At 51.5% G+C, this 25,098-nt stretch overlaps 12 protein-coding genes across 12 annotated transcripts; 5 read left to right on the forward strand and 7 right to left on the reverse strand.

Annotated features, from left to right (window-relative positions):
* Positions 1-1,424: 1,424 nt before the first annotated feature.
* SEPMUDRAFT_148018 (uncharacterized protein) lies at positions 1,425-2,643 on the reverse strand. The gene is made up of 2 exons (XM_016904653.1): positions 2,203-2,643; positions 1,425-2,102 (listed from the first exon to the last, which is right to left on the reverse strand). Exon 1 carries the CDS (start codon positions 2,536-2,538, stop codon positions 2,260-2,262), a length of 279 nt encoding a protein of 92 aa, XP_016762366.1. The 5' UTR covers positions 2,539-2,643; the 3' UTR covers positions 1,425-2,102; positions 2,203-2,259.
* Positions 2,644-2,656: 13 nt separating this feature from the next.
* On the reverse strand, positions 2,657-5,167 carry SEPMUDRAFT_148019 (2-dehydropantoate 2-reductase). The gene has a single exon (XM_016904654.1). It carries the CDS (start codon positions 5,146-5,148, stop codon positions 4,033-4,035), a length of 1,116 nt encoding a protein of 371 aa, XP_016762367.1. The 5' UTR covers positions 5,149-5,167; the 3' UTR covers positions 2,657-4,032.
* On the forward strand, positions 2,726-3,013 carry SEPMUDRAFT_40348 (uncharacterized protein; the record flags this gene model as incomplete). Its single annotated transcript, XM_016908780.1, has 1 exon — positions 2,726-3,013. The coding sequence occupies one exon, from the start codon at positions 2,726-2,728 to the stop codon at positions 3,011-3,013; it is 288 nt and encodes a 95-aa protein (XP_016762368.1).
* Positions 5,168-5,962: 795 nt separating the features above from the next.
* On the reverse strand, positions 5,963-7,922 carry SEPMUDRAFT_115528 (kinase-like protein; the record flags this gene model as incomplete). The annotated part of the gene is made up of 3 exons (XM_016901173.1): positions 5,963-6,865; positions 6,979-7,667; positions 7,739-7,922. 3 exons carry the CDS (start codon positions 7,920-7,922, stop codon positions 5,963-5,965), a joined length of 1,776 nt encoding a protein of 591 aa, XP_016762369.1.
* Positions 7,923-7,990: 68 nt separating this feature from the next.
* On the forward strand, positions 7,991-9,224 carry SEPMUDRAFT_124470 (uncharacterized protein). The gene is made up of 3 exons (XM_016901912.1): positions 7,991-8,208; positions 8,270-8,394; positions 8,521-9,224. The coding sequence occupies exon 3, from the start codon at positions 8,553-8,555 to the stop codon at positions 9,150-9,152; it is 600 nt and encodes a 199-aa protein (XP_016762370.1). The 5' UTR covers positions 7,991-8,208; positions 8,270-8,394; positions 8,521-8,552; the 3' UTR covers positions 9,153-9,224.
* Positions 9,225-9,406: 182 nt separating this feature from the next.
* SEPMUDRAFT_148020 (aminopeptidase Y precursor) lies at positions 9,407-11,999 on the forward strand. Its single transcript, XM_016904655.1, has 2 exons — positions 9,407-10,978; positions 11,434-11,999. Exon 1 carries the CDS (start codon positions 9,460-9,462, stop codon positions 10,957-10,959), a length of 1,500 nt encoding a protein of 499 aa, XP_016762371.1. The 5' UTR covers positions 9,407-9,459; the 3' UTR covers positions 10,960-10,978; positions 11,434-11,999.
* Positions 10,948-11,999, reverse strand: SEPMUDRAFT_124472 (uncharacterized protein; the record flags this gene model as incomplete). The annotated part of the gene is made up of 2 exons (XM_016901913.1): positions 11,434-11,999; positions 10,948-10,978 (listed from the first exon to the last, which is right to left on the reverse strand). Coding segments are annotated over exons 1-2 (158 nt in total), but the record flags the coding sequence as incomplete, so codon positions are not given.
* Positions 12,000-12,294: 295 nt separating this feature from the next.
* SEPMUDRAFT_39637 (PTR2-domain-containing protein) lies at positions 12,295-14,188 on the forward strand (the record flags this gene model as incomplete). Its single annotated transcript, XM_016908753.1, has 4 exons — positions 12,295-12,584; positions 12,657-12,727; positions 12,797-13,530; positions 13,643-14,188. The coding sequence occupies 4 exons, from the start codon at positions 12,295-12,297 to the stop codon at positions 14,186-14,188; spliced, it is 1,641 nt and encodes a 546-aa protein (XP_016762373.1).
* A 1,051-nt stretch (positions 14,189-15,239) lies between these two features.
* SEPMUDRAFT_140039 (pali-domain-containing protein) lies at positions 15,240-16,016 on the reverse strand (the record flags this gene model as incomplete). Its single annotated transcript, XM_016902921.1, has 2 exons — positions 15,240-15,936; positions 15,991-16,016. 2 exons carry the CDS (start codon positions 16,014-16,016, stop codon positions 15,240-15,242), a joined length of 723 nt encoding a protein of 240 aa, XP_016762374.1.
* A 1,082-nt stretch (positions 16,017-17,098) lies between these two features.
* Positions 17,099-21,494, reverse strand: SEPMUDRAFT_124473 (HCP-like protein). The gene is made up of 6 exons (XM_016901914.1): positions 21,321-21,494; positions 18,317-21,252; positions 18,241-18,264; positions 17,391-18,111; positions 17,186-17,252; positions 17,099-17,123 (listed from the first exon to the last, which is right to left on the reverse strand). The coding sequence occupies exons 1-2, from the start codon at positions 21,355-21,357 to the stop codon at positions 18,650-18,652; spliced, it is 2,640 nt and encodes an 879-aa protein (XP_016762375.1). The 5' UTR covers positions 21,358-21,494; the 3' UTR covers positions 17,099-17,123; positions 17,186-17,252; positions 17,391-18,111; positions 18,241-18,264; positions 18,317-18,649.
* SEPMUDRAFT_140040 (GroES-like protein) lies at positions 17,193-18,555 on the forward strand (the record flags this gene model as incomplete). The annotated part of the gene is made up of 4 exons (XM_016902922.1): positions 17,193-17,252; positions 17,391-18,111; positions 18,241-18,264; positions 18,317-18,555. The coding sequence occupies 4 exons, from the start codon at positions 17,193-17,195 to the stop codon at positions 18,553-18,555; spliced, it is 1,044 nt and encodes a 347-aa protein (XP_016762376.1).
* Positions 21,495-21,682: 188 nt separating the features above from the next.
* SEPMUDRAFT_148022 (Pkinase-domain-containing protein) lies at positions 21,683-25,081 on the reverse strand. The gene is made up of 4 exons (XM_016904656.1): positions 23,905-25,081; positions 23,763-23,810; positions 23,351-23,595; positions 21,683-23,297 (listed from the first exon to the last, which is right to left on the reverse strand). The coding sequence occupies exons 1-4, from the start codon at positions 24,430-24,432 to the stop codon at positions 22,160-22,162; spliced, it is 1,959 nt and encodes a 652-aa protein (XP_016762377.1). The 5' UTR covers positions 24,433-25,081; the 3' UTR covers positions 21,683-22,159.
* Between the last annotated feature and the right edge of the window lie 17 nt (positions 25,082-25,098).

Raw genomic sequence — 25,098 nt, forward strand, 5'->3', positions numbered from 1 at the left:
CGTCTATACCGAATTGTCTATACTCTATCTTTGTCTTCTTTATCTACGGCTATATACCAAAGTTGTATAGGACATTAGTGTTTATACTAGCTGGATTTTCGTCGACGAGAAGAAGTATCTAGTTTTCGATAGTTCCGAGTTTTTCTACCGTATATACATCGTACTCTTTTCTAGGTACCTCGATTCTTTGTATTAGAGATAACAAGGTCAAAACTATATTTACGAGTCCACTTTTTAACGAACTCCTTTAGCAATTTGATAGAATCAAAGGTTTGCTTAGGTAGAGGAGGTATCTTAAATTCCTCGTTAGAACCGAGATCCTCCTCCTCCTCCTCCTCCTCCTCCTCCTCCTCCTCCTCCTACTCTTCCTTCTCTCCGTTAGAGTTCTCGGGCTTACCGAGAAACTCCTCCTCCTCCTCCTATACTCCCTTCTCTCCGTTAGAGTTCTCGGGCTTACTAAGAAACTTATCCTCCTCTTGCAAGTTCTCGGGCTTAACGAGGAACTCGTCCTCCTTCTCTCTGTCCTCCTTCTCGGACTTAACGAGGAATATATCCTCCTTCTCTCCGTCCTCCTTCTCGGACTTAACGAGGAATATATCCTCCTTCTCTCTATTAAAGTTTTCGGCTCTAACGAGATACTAGAGAGGCAGAGGGAGAGTAGGAATACTTAGAAGAGAGGAAGCGCGTATCCGAGGAAATTTACTACCGGCGCGATCGCGAGCGTAAGTACGCGGAAGAGAAGATGTATATAGTAGGGCAGACATTGTATCTCGGTAATAATGTATCTTGGTAATAATAGTAAAAATGTAATAATAATAATAATATATCTCGGTAATATCGAAAGGTTAGTATACGCGACAGTACGACGACGCGACAGTACAACAAGATAATAGTGCGAGTTAACGCGCTGTATTGAATATACGAAGGTTTACGTTAATAACGAGCGGCGGAGATATGTTACTGTACAGGTTGGGTGAGTTATGTCTAGGGCTGCGATTAGACGAATCCAAGGGCTGCCTATAGCCCCGCCGGCATGAATGATTTTTTTTTTCTTTTTTTTTCCTTCTATCAAATGAGGAGTTGTTGGTTGCCTGTCAGCTGAATGGTCGGCGTTCAAGAAGTACAGTATACATGTGCCCCCTTGCCGTTGGTATCGGGGATAGCAGCATCTGCGTTTTAAAAGATAGGCGAGCCGTTATTGGGTAATCAGGTTACTCACATCTCACATGCAGGCAGAGTGGCAGACTTAGTGCGCAGACTCGGCGCTTGGAGGGATTCGCATATTCTGTACATCATACATGCTTGTTGCCAGTTGGTGGTAGTGCTTGGAAGGTCAGGGGTCGTTCACCGTCGTTGCTTCGAGTTGAGAGATGATAAATTATAATCTTTTTTGGATAGTTCATTGTAACATCAACCGATAAAGTGTCTTTAAAGTGATGAGTTTAATAAGCACACTCGTTCCGACTTCACTTGGCACCATTCCTGGAGCCTGGAGAGATGACTATATGTCCTAAGGTATGTACAATGCACGGATTTGATACCTCCTAACGTAACTACACAACACTGGACTCTCCTTGCGATGAGCTATTTATTGCCTCTATTGTCGGCACCGAACAGTTGATCAGATCAAGCAGACATGTCACATCAGTCAGGCAGTGTCATTGGTGTCATGCATCGGATCTATGAAGGGTCAGCATTACTGCGGGGGTGACTCAATGCGTTATCCGATGCCATTCTCCCTTTAGGGCTTGTTCGTGTCATTGCATACTGTAGCCTGTAGGTATGTACCTACAGTAGTGCTTTCTACGGTGAACCACTGAACATACTTCCAGACTTGCAGTCCAGATCATCGATGTCAACACCCCTCAATGTCACCCGCCAGCAAACGACTACGACGCTAGTGTCTATGGAGCTACGGCAGTGACCTCCACGCTCTCACGCTCACGGTGGATGAACTGCCAAATCATCGATCAACACCCCGAAACCTTACCGGAAAGCAGCCCGGACCAACCTACGCCAGTGTCCATGACAGTACTACTTGGTATACCGCAGTGGCTTTCTAGAATAAAAATGTACCGCCTGATCACCCAGACCCTCAATCCATAATGTAACCCCCCGAACTGTTACCGCCAAGCAGGAACATCCGACGCCAGCTCCATGGTAGCTGGTAGGCCTACTTCGCATACTGACCGTAGCCGGTACATAGTGCTTCCCACGCTGGACGTACTGCCGAATCATCGATCAAAATTCCCCGAGATCTTACCAGAAAGCAGGATCGTTGCTAGCATGCCTACCATCTTGCGATCTCGACTGCGACGGCCGGACACAGGGCCGCCGAAGGGTCGTGGGTCGTGGCTCACATCCCAGCCTGGGCCTAGAATGCTCTCCGCCTTTCCCATGTGAAGGCATGAGTTTAGGTATATCAGAAACCCCAAGGCAGCATTCAGAGCGGCAGCCTTCAATGCACTCGTCGCCCCTTCTTCCCTGACAACAATACCGCACCCTACCCTGACAGTAAACCGAATACTGTATTTGCATCAACACAAACACGCTAGACCAAGACACACACACACACCCTCTCTCTCTTTCTCACTCACTCACTCACTCACTCACTCACTCACTCACTCACTCACTCACTCACTCACTCACTCACTCACTCACTCACTCACTCACACACCCTCTCTCACACTCACACAACACACACACACACAGACCTACACTCGAAATGTGCGTGGTCAACATGATCACATGGCACAAGTGTATGCACTTCTGTGTTCGTCACGAAATGTGTTCCACCGCACTGGCCAAGAACCCGCCTTCATTCTGCTCAGCTGCGCACGCACCCGTGGTGACGGACATTGCTGCAGAGGATGGCGTTTGTCCCGATGAGACCAAACACCCGCCCATGCCTGGGGAGCGGAGGATGAACGTCTGGAGGGAGAGATTGGGAGTGACGAGGACAAGTGGCCCCGGTAATGCCTGGTACAGAGACCAACGGCAAGGCCAAACCTGAGACTGTACAGGAGGTGGCCCATCATAGCCCACAGAGCTGCATGAAGAGACGCTTTGGCAGTGGGAACTCCGATGGTCCTGTCTGTCAAGATTTTCCATTGATTCCTGTGCGCTCCGCGATCCTGAACTGCCCGGCTTTGTATTCGTACTCGCGAGTCTGTAAATATTCTTTCGTCTCCTCTCACACGGAAAGCGTCTTCGCTTGGGTTATCGCTCTTCCTGGTTTATGACAGACGTTGGCAGGCCCACCACCACCACTTTCTGCCTATACGAGACCAGTCTCGGAGGGGGGTTGCCAGACTCAACTTCATTCTATTTCACACCTCTCGATGGCTGGAACCTTTAGCGCTCAGCTTCGCATGTCGGTAGCAGTTCTCCTCTGGTATCAATCGACTCTCCAACGCCGCTTCTGGAGGGTTCTACCACATCTGCTCTTTGGTCATTGCAAACGGTGGACCTTTTGATACTCTGCGCATGTTCTCAAAGTCGGGCGAGGCGATGGGATACGACGGCGAGTTGTGGACCGCGTGGCTGTGGTAGATTTCGACTGCATGTTTCTTGAAGCTGTGTTGGGGGGCTCGAAGGCATTAACACCAAAATCTCACAAGACTTTTTTGTGTGAATTCATGGGACAGATTCTCTGGGCCTTCCAGATGAACGATTCGGAATATTGTAATGAGCTGATCATGAGCATTCGAGTCTGAGAACAGGAGAAGTCTTACCTTCTCGTATTGCAGGGAACACCGCTGCCGCCGGCGCGCCAAAAATCCGGTTAATCACCCCTTCACTGTCTACCTCGTTAGTACTTATACAACCTACTTCTCTCTGTGCTACTGTTCCTATGCTTTAAGTTCTACTGTCTCCCTGCATCTCACTCGCTGCTACCGTTCAGACGGGAAGACATGAGCATCACAGGAAAGGATCTTTTACCGAAATGGTAAATCCAAGAGGAAGAAAGTCGGGCAATATCTGTGATGGTCTGAGACAATCCGAGTCGATACATACATACATTCAATTCCCCTAAGCCAAATCATACATATCCAACGACCTGCCCTCCTTCCTCTTCTGATGCGACAAATCCAAAGCCTTGACCAACGCATACAACATCTCCATCCTCGGCACCTCCACCCCCAACTTCCTCGCGACCCTCACCGGATTTCCCAAAATCACTTCATGTTCCATCCTCCGCGTCCACAGCACATCCACGAGCATACTCGGTTCAATCCCCGCAATTCCCTCGCGAGACATAATCGTCGCCAGCCCTTGCTCTGCTGCTTCTGCTGTCACACTGTGATATCCCAGAGCGCGCGAAATGGCAATTACCTCGTCGAGAACGCCGCGGATGACGGCTAAGGAGGTGCATGGTTCGGCGGCGAGAAAGGCGAGATCTCGAGAGAGGGTTAGAGCGCAGATGGGATTCCAGGGGGCGTTGAGGAGGAGTTTGAACCAGCGTCTTTCTTGCATTGAGGTCGAGGGGTGGTAGTGGATGGGATTCCCGCCTCCGGATTTGAGGAGGGAGAGGAATTTTGAGGTGGAGGGGTGGATTTCTGTTGTTGTTGTTGTTGTTGTTGTTGTTGTTGAGTTCTTGTTGTTGTTTTCGACTGATGAAGCAGAAGAAGAAGAAGAAGAAGAAGAAAATTCGCCAATTTCCAACCTCTCGACATCTCCCATAGTAATATATCCCGGCGAAGTCTGTGTGACAGGACAATACACCACACCACTCAACAGCAAATTCTCAGGAAACTTCTTCGAGTATTCTTCTTCAATTCCAATTCCATTCTGCAGTAATACAATCGTCGTTCGTCCCCGTGTCACCGCTGGAGCGATCGTTTCTGAAATTTGGGCTTCGGGGATGGCTTTGCATGCTACCAAAAGGTAGTCATATACTCCTTCTCCTTCTCCTTCTTCATTGCTACTGCTACTATTCTCGACAGCTTCCAGAGGACTTCGAACGACTTTCGGCTGAAGATGTAATCCTTCTCCGTAAATGACAGAGTCCAGATGAAAACCATTTTGCTTGATGACGGCTTCGTAGTTGGATCGACAAGTTACTGTGACGTCGCAGCCGGCTTGCATGAGTTGGTAGGCATATATGGTTCCAATCGCACCTGTACCATGAAGCAGGATTCGTGGCATGATTTTTTTTTTATTTTTTTTTGCTTTTTTTTTCTCGGGAACAATGTTGTTGGGTGCTTCACGTTTGGAGCTGGTGTGCGTTGTTTGTTGTTTTGTTGTTTGTTGTGTGAGCTTGGCACGATACCTCCCCCTCAAGGTGGTTTGTTGGCCGTGCCGTGCGGGCAAGGCATACCGCCGTCTCAGACCCCCCACATTGACACCTCAGGTATGTACTTTACATTGGAACTACATGTATTATATAATATTGTTGTTATTTTGTCCTTTTTTCTGTCTTTTCCATCACTGAAGGATAATTTCAGCTGTCTGATGTAGCTCAGTCGCTAAGAATAGGTAGACATGCTATTATACGGTAGCTATAGTACGATTTACGAGCGGATCTCGCTGCATGAAGGTGTAAGAGTGGGTAGGTGATATGTATATTGTATATCGAGAGAGAGACGGGATATCTTTCCCTTTCACTGCTTTCCCATTCCTATCTAATGCCACTGGTAGCAGCCTAGCTGCTGTCCCAACAGTGACACGACAGAGGGAGAGAGATTCTGGTGATGGTCGGTTGTTGACGCGATCATGGATTCAGTCGGGGTTGGAAGAGGGTGGGCTACGCTAGGGGAATAAGAAAATACCTAACAAAGAACTTCTACTGCTACTACTACTATATCTTCTGTCTGCACGGGAACTGCAGATGCTGCTACTACGACACCAGAAACGCCTCTGCCCCTGCCGACAAGCCGCCTCGCCCAAAACCCCGACCCGCTCCGTACTCCACGCCCTACCGGCTCGGATGAGTGGGCGCAGCAGCTCCAGGGATCAATGATTACATCGCCATTCCAACATAATGCTTGTGAGTCTTCTCAAGGATGCGATTCTCGTAAGGCATTGGGCCTTTCCCAATGGACCTGATATCCGCCTGTTTGGCCAACCATGGATCCGCAACGATAGCATCCAAAATCCACTTCTCCAGCTGCTCGAGCGTGGGACGATGCACGGGGTCGTATGCGAGACAGCGATCGACTGTGCTACAGAGTTCTTTCGAATACGTCTTTCGGGCGGTTTCGTCGCATTCGTAAAACCATGTGCCGCCTGGTAGGTAAGTTGGTTGCTCGGTGCTCAAGATTTTTTTGTTTCGGAGCAGACAGAGGATGATGGCTCCTATGCCCCATACATTACACGGCGAAAGCAGTTTGAAATCGTCTATGGCTTCTCCTGTCTCAGGGTGGGAAAATGCGCACTGTTCCGGGGGAAGATAGCCTGGCGTTCCTGTTTGTCGATTGTACAATGAAGGATTGGCAGGGTCGTCGGGAGCCGTTACGATGGCGATGCCAAAGTCTGCTAGTTTGACTTGAGGGTAGGCGGGAAAGGAGGTGATGGAATTCTCTCCCAGAAATACATTGTCCAGCTTCAAATCGCGATGGACAATCTGCTCCCAGGACTTGTCTAGGACTCGGCCTGCTTTGCCGCGCTGCATGATCAAGCAGGTTTCGATCAACGCCCGGAATACATAGAGGATGAATGCTTCGGGAAGGAGTTCACCGGCTTCCAAGTGTCGTCCCAGGAGCTCGTTAAGATCGCCTTGACTCGCATATTCCAGGAACATGCGAAAGGTTGCAATTGCGTCGTCCACTTGGACTTCGTCGGACGCCAATCCTAGAAAATGAGGACACTTTGTATCTGCCAGCTTCTTGTGGACCCAGAACTCGATTGGTACTTTTTCTGTCCCCTATTTCCATCATGGTCAGTAAATGCCTTTCCACATGTAACATCTTCTATCCCTCGTCCATATGGACCACTTTCAGACGGACGAGCAAAAAGAGAAAAATAAACAAGACATACCTTTCCATACCAATTCTCCTCCTCATCAAATCCAATCGAAGTCGTATCCTTCACCACCACCCGATCCACAATCCTCCCTCTCCCATCCTCCTTCCCATAGACCGTAATTTTCCCCATTCCACCCCCCATAACATCCAACGCATGCCACATATCCGGCAAAGCAGAAAACTTGCCACGAATCGGCTTTATTCCCGCCTTTTTGGCACGATTTCTCCTCGCAATTTCCGCTCGCTGGACACGTCCCACATCGACTTTCCAGACGCGTTGGGAATTTTGCTCTTTGGCCATGGCGAAGAGTAATTCGTCAAACATGTCTGATCCGCCGGCGGCGTTGGTGGGGTTGCGTTGTTTGGCGACATTTGCGGTCTGTTGGACGGATTCGATGTGTCTTATGCGATTGTTGAGGACTTGGGCGAAGACGGAGGGGGAAGTGGGGGAGGAGGAGGTGTATCTGTTTTGGAGAGCGGTGAGGACCGTGAGGATGGATGTGCAACTTCGGGCAACGTCTCGCCAGATGGGACGCGGATCTTTGAAGTTCTTGAGAGCTTCGTCGATGCTTTTTTGTTGCGAGACGAGGATCTCGGTTCGGGAGTTGATTTTGAGGATCTGAGTGACTATCTCTTTTTGTTGTGCTAATTCGAATTTTCTAAAATCGATCTTGAGAGCGTGAAATTGCGTCTCTTGCTGTTCTGTGATGATTTTTTCTCGTCAGTTTTCTTTTTTCTTTTTTTCTGGTCGATAATGCTACTTTTCTGCTTACCTTCGCTGTCGAAGGACTCCTGGTCGGTGCCAAAAGCAATAAAATGGGTTTCGAGGACCCTCGGGTCATCAGTCGCTGCTGCTGTGGCGACACCGGCACCGGAAGTTGCTCTGGGCACTTTGGGCGTTGCGGGGTCGACGATGGTAAATGAGCCAAAGAGTTCTTCAAATGATGAACCAGACATGGCGGGCAAGTCTGTTCGATTTTATTGCAGATTTGAGTGTCGTGGTGTATGTACATCGTTGCGGGTGTGTTGTGTATATAAAGTCGAATAAAGAGGTTATGCTCCATTGTCCGGAAAAGACTTCTTTTGCCGGAAACGGGAGACATGTTTCTTTGTTGGTAACATCGTTCATACACCTCAATCTGTTGCAAGGCTAGGCACTGATAGCAACGAATCTCGTGATTCTCTTCGACCGTAATGTCGAAGGATAGCGGGGAGACAAAGCATCTGACTCTTGATGTCGAATCTAGAAAATCAATCAAATCCGCCTTTTTGGAGTTTACGAATCAGCTTCATTAGGTACATACAATAGGAGGTATTGCAGATCAGAGAGGCTATATCAGAAGGAGTCTCAAAATGTCCACTCCTCGTGACTAGTCCAGGAAGGGAAGCTCTCTGAGTAAATCTGCCGTGTCGGACGAGCGGACGTGAGCTGCACATCTGATGTCAGCGCAACTGGTCCTCCGTTTGGAGAGACACTGAACCTGAACATCGACTACATGTACAATCCACATCGTTGATGACAGTAACGCTACAGCTACAAATCAGCAATACTCACCTGAGAACACTCAAACCCCTCAACGCGTAACAATGTCAACATCTCAGCAAATCCTAGCTATCCTAAGCCAAGTAATGGAAGAATTTGGCGACCGATTGAAGATACATGGCGGCTCTAGGCTTCTGGTCAGCGACGGCACAATCGCCAAAGCTCTATACGAAGCTACCGAACAAGTCCGGACTCCATATGGTCCGACGTTAGCAGTGGCATCCCAAGAACAGCCCGATCAAGCACAAGTCGAAGGTATCCCGAACGCAGAAGTTCTGGCCGCCGATAAGCTGGCCATGGATCACTACACTCATGCCGTCTTTGGAGTGAGTGGCGAGGATCCCAAATACATTTTCGGCGGGATCAAGCATACGATATATGCGTTGCAGCCGAAAGGATATGCGATTGTTATTGCGTTGAAGCAGGAGACGAAGCAATCGGCCGATGGGGAGTTTCAGGTGAGCTTGGACGATAAGATGAAGTATCAATCAAAAGGCAGAATCAACAATCTCGAGGATTGTTTGTATTATGCGGGATTTGAGCGTGGGCGGGTCAAGAGCTTTGAGAAGAAGGCCGAGGTGGATGGAAAGGAGGTGGAGGCGCAGGTGTATTTGGCCATGAAGTGGGACCAATTGACGGGGTGAGGAGAATGGACTTTCTAGATATTAGGTAGATGGTTGGCGCATATTGATTAGAAGTGAATGAATACCTGACCGATAGTAGGAAACTGGAAACTGGGAGGCATGAAACGCCAAGGCCCGAGTCTCGATGTCATCACCTTGTCAACCTTGTTGTAGCGCGCCGTTCCAACAACACTCGCTGACACTTGCACCTGATCCATCGTCATACCTCACCTCCTCCATACACCTCCTCCATACACCACTCTCCCTCCCCCTACCTTTCCATCAACACTCCCGTCATACAGTACAGCAGAGTCCCAAAGAAGTCGTCATGGCCAGCGTCAAGGCCGTCGTCGCTGCGGCTCTCCTTACAAGTGCTGCCGCATGGGACCAACAGCCTCTACTTGCCACGAACGGCAAGAAACTCGTCGACAGTGAGGAGCTCCAGTCTGCCATCACTGCCGAGAAGCTGCACGCTCGTGCTGAAGACCTCTTCAAGCTGGCTGAGCTGTCTTGGCACGAGTATAACCGGCCTACCAGAGTCATCGGAAGTGCAGGCCACGAGGCTACTCTCGATTACATCTGGGCTACCATTGCTCAGCTCGGGGACTACTACAACCTGACAGAGCAGCAGTTCCCAGCCTACTCCGGTTCTGTCGCGGAGTCGCGTCTGGTACTGGGAGATGAAGTCATTGCCAATGCCTCTGCCATGAGCCTCACGCCGCCCACCAAGGATAAAGAGCCTGTGCATGGCGATCTTGTCCTGGTGGCCAATAATGGCTGCTCCGCCTCGGATTACCCAGCAGCGGCCAAGAACAACATTGCTTTCATCAAACGTGGCACATGTTCCTTTGGCGACAAGTCGTTGCAGGCAGGTTTGGCTGGCGCTGCCGCAGCTGTCATCTACAACAGCGAGAATGGTACTCTTCATGGCACCATGGGCACACCCAACCCCAACCACATCGCCACTTTTGGCATCTCGCTCGAGGAGGCAACACCAACCCTCGATAAGCTCAACTCTGGCAAGACAGTCGATGCCATTGCCTACATTGATGCCGTGGTCAGCACCATCCACACCCTCAACATCGTCGCGCAGACCACCGCAGGCGACCCTGAGAACTGCGTGATGCTTGGCGCCCACTCCGACTCTGTACCCGAAGGACCCGGCATCAATGACGATGGTTCAGGCACCCTCTCTCTCCTCGAAGTTGCCACTGCGCTGACCAACTTCACCGTGAACAACTGTGTTCGCTTCGCGTGGTGGGCGGCCGAGGAAGAAGGCCTCATTGGCTCCGACTTCTACGCTGCCAGCCTTCCCAAAGAAGAGAACCAGAAAGTGCGACTTTTCATGGACTATGATATGATGGGATCTCCCAACTTCGCTTACCAGATCTACAATGCCACGAATCTCGACAGCCCTGTGGGCAGCGAAGAGCTGCGCGACTTGTACGTTGATTGGTATGAGAAGCATGACTTGAACTACACTTTCATTCCCTTCGACGGTCGATCCGACTATGACGGTTTCATTCGCGCTGGTATCCCAGCCGGAGGAATTGCTACTGGCGCCGAAGGCATCAAAAGTAAGGAGGAAGCGAAGGTGTTTGGCGGAAAAGCAGGAGACTGGTACGATCCTTGCTATCACCAGCTGTGTGACAATGTGGGAAATGTGAATATGACTGCGTGGGAAGTCAACACCAAGCTGATCGCTCACTCGGTTGCTACTTACGCTATCAGCTTCAAAGGGTTCCCGGAGCGGACTGCTGTGGATGCGCTGGCCGAGAGTGTCTATGCGAAGAACACCAAGTATCACGGAAGTAAGCTGTTCATCTAAGCAGCTCAATAGAGGCATGGTATGTGTACATTGGGAGATGAATATACTGTCTCGATAGTCCGGAATCACAATATACAGTTATTTGTCCCGGCGGGGCGTGCGTGGACAGTGATTTTCTGCTCTACGGCACCCCGGCAGCCTGTGGGCTTGTTCGGCACAACCGGCATCTCGACCGAGTTTGCCCTATCGCAATACTCTCTCTCCATTTCCATCTTCATCAACCACAATGTTGTGTTATCATCGTCGACGGGGCAGTGGACACGACTGCGATATTGCTGGTGGGGCAAAATCTATCCAGCCGCTGCCTCGAAAGCACAGAGGCGACTAAAAAGCTCCGAGACACGATAGAGGACAGACAGACATTATCTCATCATCTCGAGACTACGAACGAATCTTCTCTCTTGGCAACCAGACGAAGAGTCAAGGCCTGCTATGGTATGTCGACATTACACGTGTACTGACTTTGCATCACAGATCTACCAGCAACCCCAGAAGAGCATGCTCCCTAAAAGCGGCATCGAATAGACGGATGCAGGTCACCATAATCCCTGCCGGAAGATAAGCACTCCAGGCGTGTTTTTGTAATGCTTGTAGACCCAGGAGGACCATCTGACTGGTCCTGCACCTTCAACAACTGCTGCATTAGGGAACTCAGCCACCCACCTACCCACCGTATCTATAGTCAGCGTTGGCGAGTCTGTGGCAGCAGGCGACAAGCCCGTTTTCGGTGCGATGAGTGCATATGCCCACTCGCGCTAGCATGGACTCCAGAGCTACCTGCGACCCAGTAGGGAACTCAACAACATACCGGCACATGTGGTCTGGTCTCGTCGCACTCTGGGCTCATGGGAAGCAACCCCGTCATCTGCTTCGCTTGACAGCAAGGTCGTTTACACTTCCTTTCTCCTGCGTCGGAGGGCATGCGAGGCAGGGTAGGTAGGTAGTATCGGAAAGCCAATGTATGAGGCTAGGTCGTCCGAAGCACTCACTCATGATACCTCATAAAGACGTGAAATGCCCTTCTCTCGATCGTAATTGCGTACTTACCAAGTCCTCTTCCTTACCTGGAAAATCTCAAAATGTGTGCGTTGCTCCCTGGGTCCTGCTTGTATCTGGCATCGCGATATACTGATCCTCGGCGCAGCTCCTCTGGCCGGCGGCCAGATAGTCAACGACATCATCGCCACCAGAGTCCCAGATGCTGTTGTTCCTCCACATGGCAAGAACAAGAATAGCTTTGCTCTCGAAGACGGTGTCACCACTCGAGAATCTTACCATGGCAGCAAGGAGGCCAGATTGGACATCGAGTCAGTCGGCGAGCACTCTGCATCCACGATGGATAAGGAGGAAGACTACTACGTTCTACCGACCGAAGACGAATCGAAGAATCTTCGAAAAGTCGCCGACTCCATTCCAGGCACGGCTTGGCTTCTCTGCATTGTGGAGCTCGCGGAGCGTGCCAGTTACTATGGCGTGCAAACAGTCTTTTCGAATTTTATGCAATTTCCACTGCCCAAGGGAGGAAACGGAGCTGGTGCTGTTGGAAGTCCAAACCAGACTGCTGGTGCTCTTGGAAAGGGATTGGTTTTCAGTAACGCTTTTGTCTTGCTATTCTCATTTCTGGCGTAAGTCTTCTCCGTTTCCGTGGGCTTCACCTATACTGCCCCCTTTTTTTTTGGCTGACGGGGAAACACTAGGTACCTCGTTCCCATCTACGGAGGCTATCTGGCAGACACGAAGCTTGGCCGGTTCAAGACTATCCTTATTGGTATGTGCTCGTCATCACATGCCTCGATGATGCTATAACATACATTATCCCTGACAATAATCTATCTAGGCGTCCTCATCTGCGGTGTTTCGCACGTGATCATGATCATCGGTGCCATACCCAAAGTGCTACAAGGAGGCAATGGTATCGCACCATTCTTGATCTCTCTATTCCTACTCGCCATTGGAGCTGGTCTCTTCAAACCCAACGTCGCACCGACCATACTCGATCAATATCGCCATCAAAAGCCATACATCAGAACGCTCCCCTCTGGCGAAAGAGTCGTCGTCGATCCCGAGGTGACCGTGCAGCGGGTGATGCTCGTCTTCTACGGCTTTATCAACATTGGAGCATTTTTCGCTATTGCCACCAGCTATTCGGAGAAGTACGTCGGTTTCTGGCTCGCGTTCCTGGCGCCAGGTGTCATCTACTTTGCTCTTCCGGCTTTACTCTGGTACCTTTATCCTCGTCTTACAGTGTACCCTCCCGACGGAAGCGCTCTCACCAAAGTCTGGCGAATCCTCAGTATATCGATGAAGCAGACCAAGGGCCAATTCTGGAAACACGAAGCCTTTTGGCAGGCTGCTAGACCTAGTGTGCTTGCGGGAAAAGGCATCACATCTTTTGGCGGCAAAGCAATCTCGTGGACGGATAAAGATGTGGATGATGTCCGACGCACGATGGTCGCATGTGCAATTTTTCTCTATTTTCCTATTTACAATCTCAATGACGGCGGTATTGGCTCCGTCGCTACTTCTATGGGTTCTACTCTCACTACCAATGGAGCACCAAATGATTTACTGGTGAGTTTCATCTATCCAACCACCAGCTTTAACCCTTCACTCTTCCCCTCAGACTCCATCGTATACTAGATGAAAAATAAAAGAATAAAAAAGAATACTAACCTCCTCCAAGAACAACTTCAACCCTCTTACCATAATCATTGCCGTCCCCCTCCTCTCCTACATCATCTACCCCCTCCTCCGACACTTCCACATCCCCTTTGGCCGCATCTCCCGCATCACCTTCGGCTTCATCCTCGCCACCCTCTCCAGCCTCATCGGCGCTCTAATCCAATGGCGCATCTACTCCACCTCCCCCTGCGGCTCCCACGCCACCTCGTGCACCAGCGGCGTCAGTCCCATTTCCATCTGGGTGCAAACTCCCATCTACGCCCTCGGAGCTCTATCCGAATGTTTTTGTAATGTCACAGCGTACGAATTAGCGTATGCGAGAGCTCCCGAGGGGATGAAGGCATTGGTGATGAGTGTGTTTTTGGCTACGAGTGCGCTTTCGAGTGCGTTGGCGGAGATTATTAGTCCTGTTGTTAGGGATCCGAATTTGGTGGGCGTTTGGGCTGCGCCCGCTGTGGCTTTGGCTGTGCAGACGGGCGTGTTTTGGTGGAGGTATAGAGGGGTTGATGGGGATGAGTTTATGATTTATGACGAGGATGGGGAGTGATGGGGATGGGTACCTAGGTGGAGGGGCAAGGAGGAGCGGTAAAGAGGAGGGGAAGGGAATAATAGGGGAAGGGAGTACAGCATATTTGACGCATCACGAGCCCTAGAAATTGCAGAGGTAAGCCATACTACTATCGAGAGAGATATCGGGAAAGGGAATATAGAGTCGCCGAAGGACGGTAGTAGCATCAGATGTTTACCATGCTCCCGAGTATAATTATGTAGCGGCTTTAGGTCTTCCCCGACCAGCCAGTGGTAGAGCAAATATCTCGCTCATAGTAAGCGTCATCGAAGTACGGTGTGATGAATGCCTCATTGTCCAGACAAGCGACATGGTATTTCCCAACTCGCCGAGCACTTGTGATCTTGTCAGGCCTCATTGTGCAAACTCGAACGTGAAAAGCGGCCTGAGTATTCATTCCATTGCAGGAAAATCAAGAGTACCGGGAGAAAATCTTGATCGTATCCGATGTTGTTTCTCTCTTTGGATGTCGCGCTCAAGTTGTCGAAGTTTGGTTCTGTCCGTGTGAAGTGAAGAGAGTTTGTCAATTGTCCCTGAATCATATATTGAATTAGCCTAAATCAGGTCGTCATCAAATTTCAATTACTTAAGGGGTATTCTTGGCGCTCTTTCTGTCTCCCGCCGTCGACACAACCTCACCTCCCTACATCATCAAGTGCATCCACACCGCATCATGTTTCGACTCCTCGCGGGAAATGGCACTGACTTCACATCAACTCCCGGTGACGTTTTCGTTCGAAAGCCAGGCACATTTCTGAATCGGCGACGACAAAGACAAGAGTATGGAGTGATCGAGCACGATGCTGACCTTTACTGGGGCACATGGTATTTCAAAAGAAACCTCGATATATCTCACTTCTTGGTAATTAGAAAGTAACACCGGCTAGAAGACGCACGTAATCCTCCTCCCCAAGGCCGCAACCGATCAAGTCCAGCCTCGACATGAACCAGCACTGTCAAGCACTATGACTCTCACCGTCTGCGTCCCTTGCACTAGTTCGCATCCTCCTCAGCAGTACACTTATATTGATCAGAAGATGCCAAACCTCTTCTTCTTCTTCCCCCCCTTCGGCTTCTCCACTGGAGTGCTAGCAATCTCCCGATTTTTGGCCTGCTTTCTGTTCTTCTCCCGCCTCGATGCACAGCACGTAAAGAAGACGATACACATTCCCAGGAACAGCAGGATGAAGCTCGCAACAAGCAGCCAGATGGCATCTCCAAAGTGTGCCGTCGATGCGCTCCTATCATCGTTGACATGATTCTTCAGAATCCCAAACACTGTAAAGTCTGTAGCCATGACGATCAATGTCAGGAGTAAAGCGACTGCAGCGGCGATTGCGCCTGCTAGCGAGCCGACGATGCCACCACCTATACTCAGCAGAAACGCGATGAATGCGACTCCGCATGCAATCGGGTGTAGAACCATGACCCGTGTCAGACCATCGGCCGTACCGCTACTGATATCTTCATATGGAGTGCCCTGGACAATGGAAAGGTATCGGGAGGGCTCGTATCCGATGTGGCGACCAGTACATCGATCAGCACCACTGACGCCGCAGTTGAGACAGCAGAAGCCGAAAGTCCCAAAGGAATACGAGTAGGATTGTTTCTTATTGCCCATGTGACCGAGATCGATTTTGAGGAGTCCTAGCTGGTTGATGACAGGTGCGGAGATGGTGACGAAAAGGAGGAGGAGAGAGGCGACGAAGAGGAGGAAGACGCCGAAGCTAGTCCATCATCAATATGGACTCCAGAGTAGGAGTGATAGAGTCGCCACTTACTAGTGAAGTCCTGAGCCACGCTTCATGGTCACTCACAACCAACCCAAGCGGCTTGAAGGTAGGTAATAGTCGGGTTATCGGCTTGATCGTGGGAAAAAAAAGGGGGGCTAACGAGTTTCCTCAGGGCACTTTCGTTGCTGAATAGATGCAAGTCGAAGGAAGAGAATAATTCTCACATTCCAACTGCGAAAGCACGACTCTTTGATAGGCATCAGACATTCTACATGGTACAAGTATACAGCAAGTTAAGTTTGCAAGTGACACATGACGTGGTCGTGAGCTCTCGCTGGCAAGCAATGCTCTCGCCGTGCAGTCGCAACAATCAAGCTTCAGACCATGCCTACCCTCGTACTGTCAGACACATGGCAGCTCCCATTTGCCAGGGGTGATGAGAAGCACAAGATGCTACCACATGTTGCTTGTGGACTGCTCCATCACCTGTCTGAAACGCAAACCCCCCCTGATTTGGGGTGTTCGTGAGCATGTTAGCTTCGTGGTACAGGCTTCTTCGACCTTATTCAAGCCTTTGGATGGATGGGATATCCTTGGACTTTGCCACTTGGCTTCACTAGCTGACTTTCATTGATAAACCAACTACACGTGGCTGAGGAAGTGTGAAGAATCGTTTCAACATGTATCTGGTAGCCAAGAGCTGTAAAGACGGGGTGAGCAGGACATCTCTACGAAATCTACTACCGCCTTGAGCTGTTTCCCTGGCTTTGCTTGCTTACAGTGGTTTTTCATACAACATGTTACTTTCTAACCAACTCATCGATGATAGACGAGCAATAGCCAGTCGAAAACTTATACGGAATCGTAAGGGGCGGGGAGATCCGAATTTCCCAAAATTTCCATAGATAGCTTGATTATGCCGAAAACATTCCGTGCATGAAGTACACAGTAATAGAGACGAAGCTACTGTACTACCTACGTAAGGCAAGGTAGGTAGCGACTGATATGCTCGAGACCGACTAACCAATCGCGTTATTGCGGAAGTGAAGCCGCGTGACATAAGCAGTAAGTCAGCAAACATATATATCTCTGTTAGTTCCCCTGCTACACAGATGGAGACGAGGGGGGTTTTTTTATTCTCTTTTCATGCTTCGAACTTTGGCGAGATCTATCAAACCATCGAAAGTATTGTTCCCAGACTATAAAAACTACCTATCTGAAGTTGTCAAGCTGACCGACCATTGAAGAAGATGATGAAAGCAATTGTAATCCATGAGCCCGGCGGGCCTGAAGTGCTCAAGATAGAAGAGGTAGGTACCTATTATATTCAAGCAGAAAAAAGAAAAAGAAGAAGAAAAAAGAAAAAAGAAAAATCCCCAACACCATCCACCTCCTCCCCTCAAAAGAAAAAAAAAGAGAAATCCCCCAAACTAACCCACCCAAAAAAGCGCCCCATCCCCACCCCCCAACCTGGCCAAATCCTCATCCGCATCAAAGCCTTCGGCCTCAACCGCTCCGAACTCTTCACCCGCCAAGGCCACAGTCCCGTGCAATTCCCCCGAATTCTCGGAATCGAAGCCACAGGCATCGTAGCCTCTGCACCACCAGCCAACGAAGAAGAAAAAGAAGAAAAAGAACCCCCCCAATTTCAACAAGGAGACATAGTCGCCACAGCCATGGGAGGCATGGGTCGAGTGTTTGATGGAGGCTATGCAGAGTATACATGTGTGCCTGCTAGGCAGGTACAGAAATTGTATAGTAGCCATAGTGACATCGAACAACAACAACAACAAAAAAATATATTACCATGGGAAATCCTCGGAGGCTATCCCGAAATGTTACAAACCGCGTGGGGAAGTTTATTCCTTGCGTTGCGAATCCAGGCGGGCGAGAAATTATTAATTCGAGGAGGAACGACATCCGTGGGATTAGCTGCAGCGGCGATTGCGAGGAAATTTGGTGGGATTGAGGAGGTGGTGAGTACGACGAGGAATGGGGCGAGAAGGGGGTTGTTGGAGGAACATGGGGTGACGACGGTGATTGTGGATGAGGGGGAGATTGCGAAAGAGGTGTGGGAGAGGGTGGGAGGGGTGGATAAGGTGTTGGAATTGGTGGGGACGACGACGGCGGAGGATTCGTTGAGGTGTGTGAAGCCGAATGGGGTTGTTTGTGAGTTTTTTTCTTTTTCTTTTTCTTTTTCATTCCCCCCCCCCCCTCCCCCTTTTCTACTATCTCCCTGCTCTGATTATCTTGAATTCCCAACTAACATACAACCTCCCTCGCTCCCTCCTCCTCCAGGCATCGCAGGAATGGTCGGCAACAGTAAGTCCTATAATCTCCCCCCTGACTTCCTCCCTTCTCACATCACACACAGAATGGACCTTCTCCAACTTCGAACCCATGGCCAGCATCCCCACCTCAGTTCATCTCACCACCTACAGCGGAGGCACGGAAGAATTCATGCAGACACCCTTGCAAGAAATGATGGAGCAGATTTCCACAGGCGAACTTCGGATTCCTATGGGCAAGGTTTTTCGATTCGAGGAGATTGTGGAAGCGCATCGGATGATGGAGGAGGGGACAGCGGGCGGTAAGATTGTGGTGCTTGTTTAATTGATCGATTGCTTCATCACTGTACAAGTAGCTCATCATACACCTACATGTACCTTGAGTCGCTACGCAAATGATACACATATCAACGCTAATGTCAATGTCCGATACCTCCCGCAACCCAATTGTTCCAGTTCGGATCGTCAGGTGGCGGAAATAAGCCTCCATCATCGTCATCGTCCTCCTCCTCCTCATGCTGCTGCTGCTGCTGATCTTGCTGCGGTGGCGGTGGTTGCTGTGCTTGATCCCTCTGCTGCTGCTGCTGATGTTGCAGCAAATTCATCCTTCTGCGTTCAACCTCTCTCGCACGCTGCTGACGATACCAGAACAGCCCGGCCAACGCGGCGAGAAGACCACCAATCAGGAGGGTCTCCAGGACCTCTTCGTCAATCTCACCATCGCCATCCCAGTCGCCTCCCGGCATCGGCTCGGTGCCGTCCCAGTCATCAGCTTCATATCCGTCTTGATCTTGATAGTACTGTGCATCCGCTTCCAAAAAGTCTCGAACCCACTCCGCAAGATCTCTCCGCTTCTTCGTAGGCGCTTCATCTTCAATACCATGTACGCCTCCACGAGTGACTGCATTCCACCATGATCGCCATCGCAACTTGAACAAGCTGAGTTTGACGGGTAAATAAGCTTCGTTATTAGTGCCCAGAGCTTGATCGTAAAAGCGCTTGGCCAGGTGGAAGTCTTGCTCGATGCCAATCCCATTTTCATGCATCCATCCCAGGTTCCACATGGCTTGTGCAGATTGCAATGTTTCTGCAGCGGATTGGTAGCATTGCGCGGCATGTTCGGCTGAAGCAGCAGTACCCAGTCCGGCGAGGTAATAGTCGCCCATCTTGACGAGAGCATCAATGTTCTGCTGCTTGGCGGACCTCGTCCAGTGTACCAGCGCCAGCGCGGCATCTCCGAGAGAGCTCTTCGTGCTACTCGCAGTCGATGATAGCCAGTTGAACGGGCTCCACGTCGGCTTCGACTGAAACTGGTCCAGCAGCCATGCAACATTCGCCTGGGCATTCTCAGAGCCTTGCTCTGCCGCCATCAGGTAGGGAATGAAAGCCTTGCTCGGCTCCCCATCGTCATACGCTTCGACAGCCTCACTCAAGCCACTCCAGATTGCTTCTGCCTTTTCAACTACTATCTTGTAATAGGCTGCAGCAGTCCCGCAGGACTTGTCCCGGCCAATGCCTTTCTGACTCATCTCAGCAAGGTAGTAAAAGGCCTCAATGTGACTGTTTCTCGCGGCCAACTCAAAGTACTTTGCCGCGGTGACCGTGTCGCCCTGATCGAGAAAGAGGGTGCCAAGATGCGTTTGTGCAACAGCCAAGTCCTGGTCAGCTGCAGCGGCGAAGAGCTCCGCGGCTCTGACGACATTGCGGTCCACACCATAGCCATGGAGGTACATTAATCCCAAGCTGTACTGGCAGAGCGCATCGCCGTTGGCAATGCCGCGATTAAACCAGATCTTGGCTTTGGCAAAGTCCTGCTTGGTGCCCTCGCCACGGAGGAACATGCGGCCCAGGTAGCCAGCGGATTTGCTTGCCAGCCGCTCCGTGCTATGGGGTGCATCCTTCTTCACTTTGTTGTTGGATGACCAGTACTCTCGTGCCACTTCCATAAAGTAGTGCTTGGCCACCTTCGTGTCGCGCTTGAGACCTCGCGTGCCGTCATAATGAATTCTAGCAAGTCCGAATGTCGCCTTGAGGTCACCTTTGGAGGACTGCAGATGCAGGTATTCGAGCACGTCTTCCACATCGGCATAAGCATCACTCGTCGGACCACCCTGTCGGGCGTTCGGTCCGGCCGACGCGACGCTGGCACCTTCTCCATACACGCCGCCTTCCTCGTCCGCAATTCTCCAAGCATCCCTCACCAAAGAGTGGCCACCGGGAGGTCCGGACCGGTAATAGGAGATGGCCGTGTCTGCCACCTGCTTGTACCAGTGCACCGCCTCTTCACAGTTCTTAGGCGTCGCAATGCCAGACATGTGTCGATACCCCAAGGTCATCTGTGACCGCGTGTTCCCCTGCTCTGCAGCGAACGTGTGGTACAGCATGCTTTTTGCTTGGTCTACTGGTACCGAAGGCGCCAGGCCAGTTGCGTAAATGAAGGCGACCATGTACTGGGCGGTGCTGTTCCCGTTGAGATCTGCCAGCTGTTGATACCTCTTCATGGCAACATCATAGTTGATCGGGTGGGAGTGATTGCCGTGGAAGTGGAGGTCGGCGAGCAGGTAGATCGCATCGGCATCGTTCTCGTTGGCAGCTTCTTCGAGGAGCTTGACGGCGCGTGAAAGTGGCGGAGCGAGCTTGACCGGCTGGTCCTCTGTGGCTGTTGCAACGAGATTGGTCTGCTTGGGCGCGTTCATGAAGAGGAGAACGAAGGCCTCTTTGGCATAGTAGACAGCGTTGCCGAAGATGCCCTTGGGCTTGCTCACGAACCGCTGCAGCTTCGAGCCCGTTGGAGGCTTGACCTTTCGAAGGAGTGAAATGGCCTCGACTACCTCGCTGCGTACCTCATAGCCGGGCTGCTGTTGCTCTTTCGGTTGCTCTGTTGCTCCTCCTGTTCCCATTGACGTGGGTTCGGCATAGTCGCTCAGTGGTTGGGCTCGTTCGAAGGCCGGGGGCTTCTCGTCGACATCGGTCGTCTCGGCAATGTCTTGCGCGAAGGTGCAAGCTAAGAAGACGCATAGCACTACTCAATCACCAGCATTATCGTCAGCAGCAGCAGCAGCAGTGTGTATCAGGCGGAGCTGGTCTTACGGAGCAAGAGTGGAAGTGGAAGACGGGGACGCTTCATCTTCGCTGCCGGGTTTCCGTGTGATCAAGTGATAGCAATATACTGCCCGAGCTGTCTATCGATCGCCTATGGGAGGCGCTGGATGTGGCTATCTCATCGCGTGAGAATAAAACGCTGGAGTTCGTCGAACGCCCGTCGATGTCGCCAAAGGTGTCGATGTCAATGTAGATGTTGCCAGCTGTGACGCTCGCTTGTACATGCTCGCGTGGCGCTGGCGGCGGGCGGGCGGCTGGTGCCGAAGGGCCCCTTCCTTACTCACAAACGGCCAGGGTACCTTTTGACTTGGCGCTCTAGATACATGGGATCATAGGTGTGGAAGGATTACCTATTCATACCGTAACTACATGTAAACTACCTAGGAGGCCAAGGCGTCAATCTAGTCCTTTGGTTTCCAGGTCCTTTTTCTTCCTTCTCACATGCGAGGCGGCTCGATCAAACTCTTGCGCTCCCCGTCACCACACCTGTGCCACGGGGGACTGGGGAACCAAAGTCCGGGAAGCAAAAGGCGTGTGTGATCTATATCACGCCCCAAGAGTGACGCAGGGTGGAGTGGAGGCCAATGGGAACATTCATCTCAAACTCCCATGCTAATGCTGTCTGTCGATTCGGCGGTCTACAGGTCCGCCCTGTCCGCATTTTTAACGCCTAATATGCACCTCTGTGCCGCATTCTACCCCTTCTAAACACGAAATGCTACATCTGAGCAGCTCGTCGAGTGGATACGAATGACGACCTCCCGACATGAACCATATCATTATCCCATGACCATTTGTGAACAATGTTTGAACACTTCATCAGATTCTCACTGCACCACCTCGGCATGCCTCAAGCTGCTCGGCTCCGGCTTCTTGCGGCGGCCGAGAAGAGTGGCGTTATCAAGGCTCAGCTCGAACGCGCCCGCCTTGTTCCGTACTTGACGCTTTGCAGCAGCGGCAACTTCGGGCGAGTGTTGGCCATAGCCGCGAGCCTGGCTTGCCTTGGGGGCTGCTGCTTGACGAGCCTGCGCAGCAGCTGACAAGTTGGTGTTTCGCATTTGCTTCTCCACACCACCCACATCAGGAGCACCCGACTTGGGCACCTTTGCAGGGGGAGCCTGTGCGTTTGTATATGGCTCGGATGTGCCTTCGTACTCCTCGTCGTCGGCATACTCTTCATCCAGCGCATTGAGGGAGTTGCCGCCTCGGAAGCCTTGCTTGAAGTTCTTTCTCCGCTTGCTCTCTTCTTCCTGCCTGTGCACGGAGTATCCGACATCAAACACTTCACGCAAGTTCACGGCACCAGGCGATCGGAAGTCTTGTCGGCGGCCACCAGGGGTCTCGTCGAGGTATGCAAAGTCGGGCTTCATCGGTGAGCCGGTGGACATCTGACCAGCACGCGTATGTAGCGGCGTTGCAAGCGGGGGAGCATCGGCCGCTGCATATGTGGGCTCGTTGGTGGCACCTCGAATCCAAGGGTGGTTCAGGAACTGGTTGATATCGTATCGCTTTTCCGGGTCCACAGTCAGTAGATGCGAGACCAGATCCTGAGCAGACTTGGAAATGTCGTCCCACCACGGTGACAAGAAGGTATATTGTCCTCGTGCAACCTTCTCCGTGAGTACCTGGATGCTCTCGTCATAAAATGGTGGAAAGCCGCAGAGGAGCGTATACAACACGCAGCCCAATGCCCACATGTCGACACTCTTCGAGTAGCGTTCGTCCTTGACAATCTCTGGAGCCGTGTAGCCGACCGTGCCGCAGGGCGTCATGGTCTGACTGTCCCAGATGACCTTGGACAGGCCGAAATCTGCAATCTTGATCACGCCAATGCCGCCTGCTCCCACTCCAGGCACGAACTCGCCCTCGTCTGCCTTGTCTTCATCTTCGGGACCTTTCGGCTTGGGGTTTTTAGTGGGTACAAATGGGGTAGGGTAGAATAGGAGGTTCTCAGGTTTGATATCACTGTCCACACCGTCAGCACTGTGTCCCATCCGGAAGTCTACAGGAATACATACCGGTGCACCACACCGGCTTCCTCATGCAAGTATTGCAACGCCGTGGCCACCTGGTAGATGACGTGTCGCGACAGATCCTCGCTAAAGTAGGTCAGACGAACAATCTGATGAAACAGCTCGCCGCCCGGACACAGTTCCAGGACGATGTAATAGTATTGCCGTGACTCGGAGAAGTCGATGAGCTTGATGATATTGGGGTGGTCGAGCTGACGCATGATCTGCACTTCTTTGAGGATGTTTGCTCTCTATTGGATCGTGACGTCAGCGATGGGCACTTTCATACATGATGTATTTGCGAGCAGTGCAACACGAAATCCAATGTGTGAGGTCGCGAAGACGAGTACGAGAAAGTAGTGCAAGGCAAGCAGCAAGTAACAGTAGTAATAGTAGTGACAAAGGAAACTGTGCGCACCTCCACGCCCTTGGGAGCTTTCTTTTCATAATCCGGATGGAGGACGCCCTAAGAGGCACATGTGTTGGTCACATGCATGTGCATAGATGGATGCAGAAGATGGCAAGCAAGGAGAAGCCGCAGCCGGCCTGGGTTAGCATACCTGTGTGGAGTTCATCTCGAACTTTCGCACGACTTTGATGGCGACCTGATCATAGACGTTCTGCGTATCCCTCGCGCGGTAGACGTTGCTGAAGGCGCCGTCACCCATCTTCTCTTGGAGCGCCCATCGATCCAGTCCCGGGTACTTGGGTAGCTTGCCTTTGCTCTCGCGCTCTTCGGCCACGATGCGCTCGAGCACTTGCGGGTCGTAGTCCTTTTGCTTTTGCTCTCGTTTCTGCCTGTCCTCGACGGCGCGATCGGCAGCATGGCCGGCTTTGGCGGCTACATTCCTGTTATCAATGGCGGCGGCAGAGTAGTCACCGTGCGGTACATTGGCAGGTATGGGCTTGCGATCATAGACGTTGGGATCACTGAAGCCGTGGGCTTGCTGTTGTGCTGGTGGTGCCACCCGTTGCTGCTGAGCGTGGACATTAGACACGTGCGTCGTGGGCTGATCCTGCGGCGAGCGGCCGTCACGAGCCTGTTTCCCGTGGCGGATGAAGTTCTTGAGGTTCTGTATTGTCGACATGGTTAGGGTATGCGAATTGGTGGTGGTGGTGGTGGGAAGCTAGTGCTCAGCCCTGGACGGGTCGGGCGGCAGCGAAGGTGAGGGAGGACGGCGGGAGGGAGAGTGGAAGAGGAGTCAGCGAGCAGGAGTGCTGGTGCCTGGTGGGCTGGGAGGGTGTGGTTCTCAATTCTGAAGAGAGCGCTGGGCTGGGGGAGAGGAGGTGGTGGTGGTGAAGGGCAGCAGGGCGAAAAGAGAGCGGATTGGTCGGTGGGAGGACACAGGCAAGAGGCATGCGTGGAGACTCCGGAGCATGGAGTAGGTAGGTGAGTGAGTGAGAGTGAGTACAGTAGCAGTAGGTAAGGTAGGTAGTAGCAGGAAATGTAGGTCAGGTCAGGTAATGCAGGTCAGGTAGTGAGGTGTCGACGCTCTCTCCCGCATCCATGGGTAGGCTATGACGCAGATTATGACGTTTTGGGGGAGTGCCCAGACAAAGCAGGTCAGGTCCAGCTCGTCGACGGGAGGGAAGGGAAGGGAAAAGAAGGGAAGGGCAGGGAAGAAGGACGGGCCATTCTCATTCTCTGCTGATGACCGCAGCGGGGAGGCGAGAGCTGAGCTGTCTGTCTGTCTGTTCTGTCCGTCCGCCTGTCTGCCTGACTGCCTGATGACGACGGACACGACAGTGATGCA

The sequence above is a fragment of the Sphaerulina musiva genome (genome assembly GCF_000320565.1).
Source record: "Sphaerulina musiva SO2202 unplaced genomic scaffold SEPMUscaffold_3, whole genome shotgun sequence".
In the NCBI taxonomy this organism is placed as follows: Eukaryota; Fungi; Ascomycota; class Dothideomycetes; order Mycosphaerellales; family Mycosphaerellaceae; genus Sphaerulina; species Sphaerulina musiva.

What these genes read in the sequence shown, in the direction of transcription:
- SEPMUDRAFT_148020 (XM_016904655.1), top strand. Translation starts at nt 9,460, where the DNA reads ATGGCCAGCGTCAAGGCCGTCGTCGCTGCGGCTCTCCTTACAAGTGCT.
- SEPMUDRAFT_124473 (XM_016901914.1), bottom strand. Translation starts at nt 21,357, where the DNA reads ATGAAGCGTCCCCGTCTTCCACTTCCACTCTTGCTCC. An exon ending in TCCACTTCCACTCTTGCTCC is followed by an intron (nt 21,253 to 21,320) that starts GTAAGACCAGCT and finishes GTGATTGAGTAG; the next exon opens with TGCTATGCGTCTTCTTAGCT.
- SEPMUDRAFT_124470 (XM_016901912.1), top strand. Translation starts at nt 8,553, where the DNA reads ATGTCAACATCTCAGCAAATCCTAGCTATCCTAAGCCAAGTAATGGAA.
- SEPMUDRAFT_148022 (XM_016904656.1), bottom strand. Translation starts at nt 24,432, where the DNA reads ATGTCGACAATACAGAACCTCAAGAACTTCATCCGCCACGGGAAACAG. An exon ending in TCGAGATGAACTCCACACAG is followed by an intron (nt 23,811 to 23,904) that starts GTATGCTAACCC and finishes TGTGCCTCTTAG; the next exon opens with GGCGTCCTCCATCCGGATTA. An exon ending in GAAGCCGGTGTGGTGCACCG is followed by an intron (nt 23,298 to 23,350) that starts GTATGTATTCCT and finishes CGGTGTGGACAG; the next exon opens with TGATATCAAACCTGAGAACC.
- SEPMUDRAFT_148019 (XM_016904654.1), bottom strand. Translation starts at nt 5,148, where the DNA reads ATGCCACGAATCCTGCTTCATGGTACAGGTGCGATTGGAACCATATAT.
- SEPMUDRAFT_148018 (XM_016904653.1), bottom strand. Translation starts at nt 2,538, where the DNA reads ATGCAAATACAGTATTCGGTTTACTGTCAGGGTAGGGTGCGGTATTGT.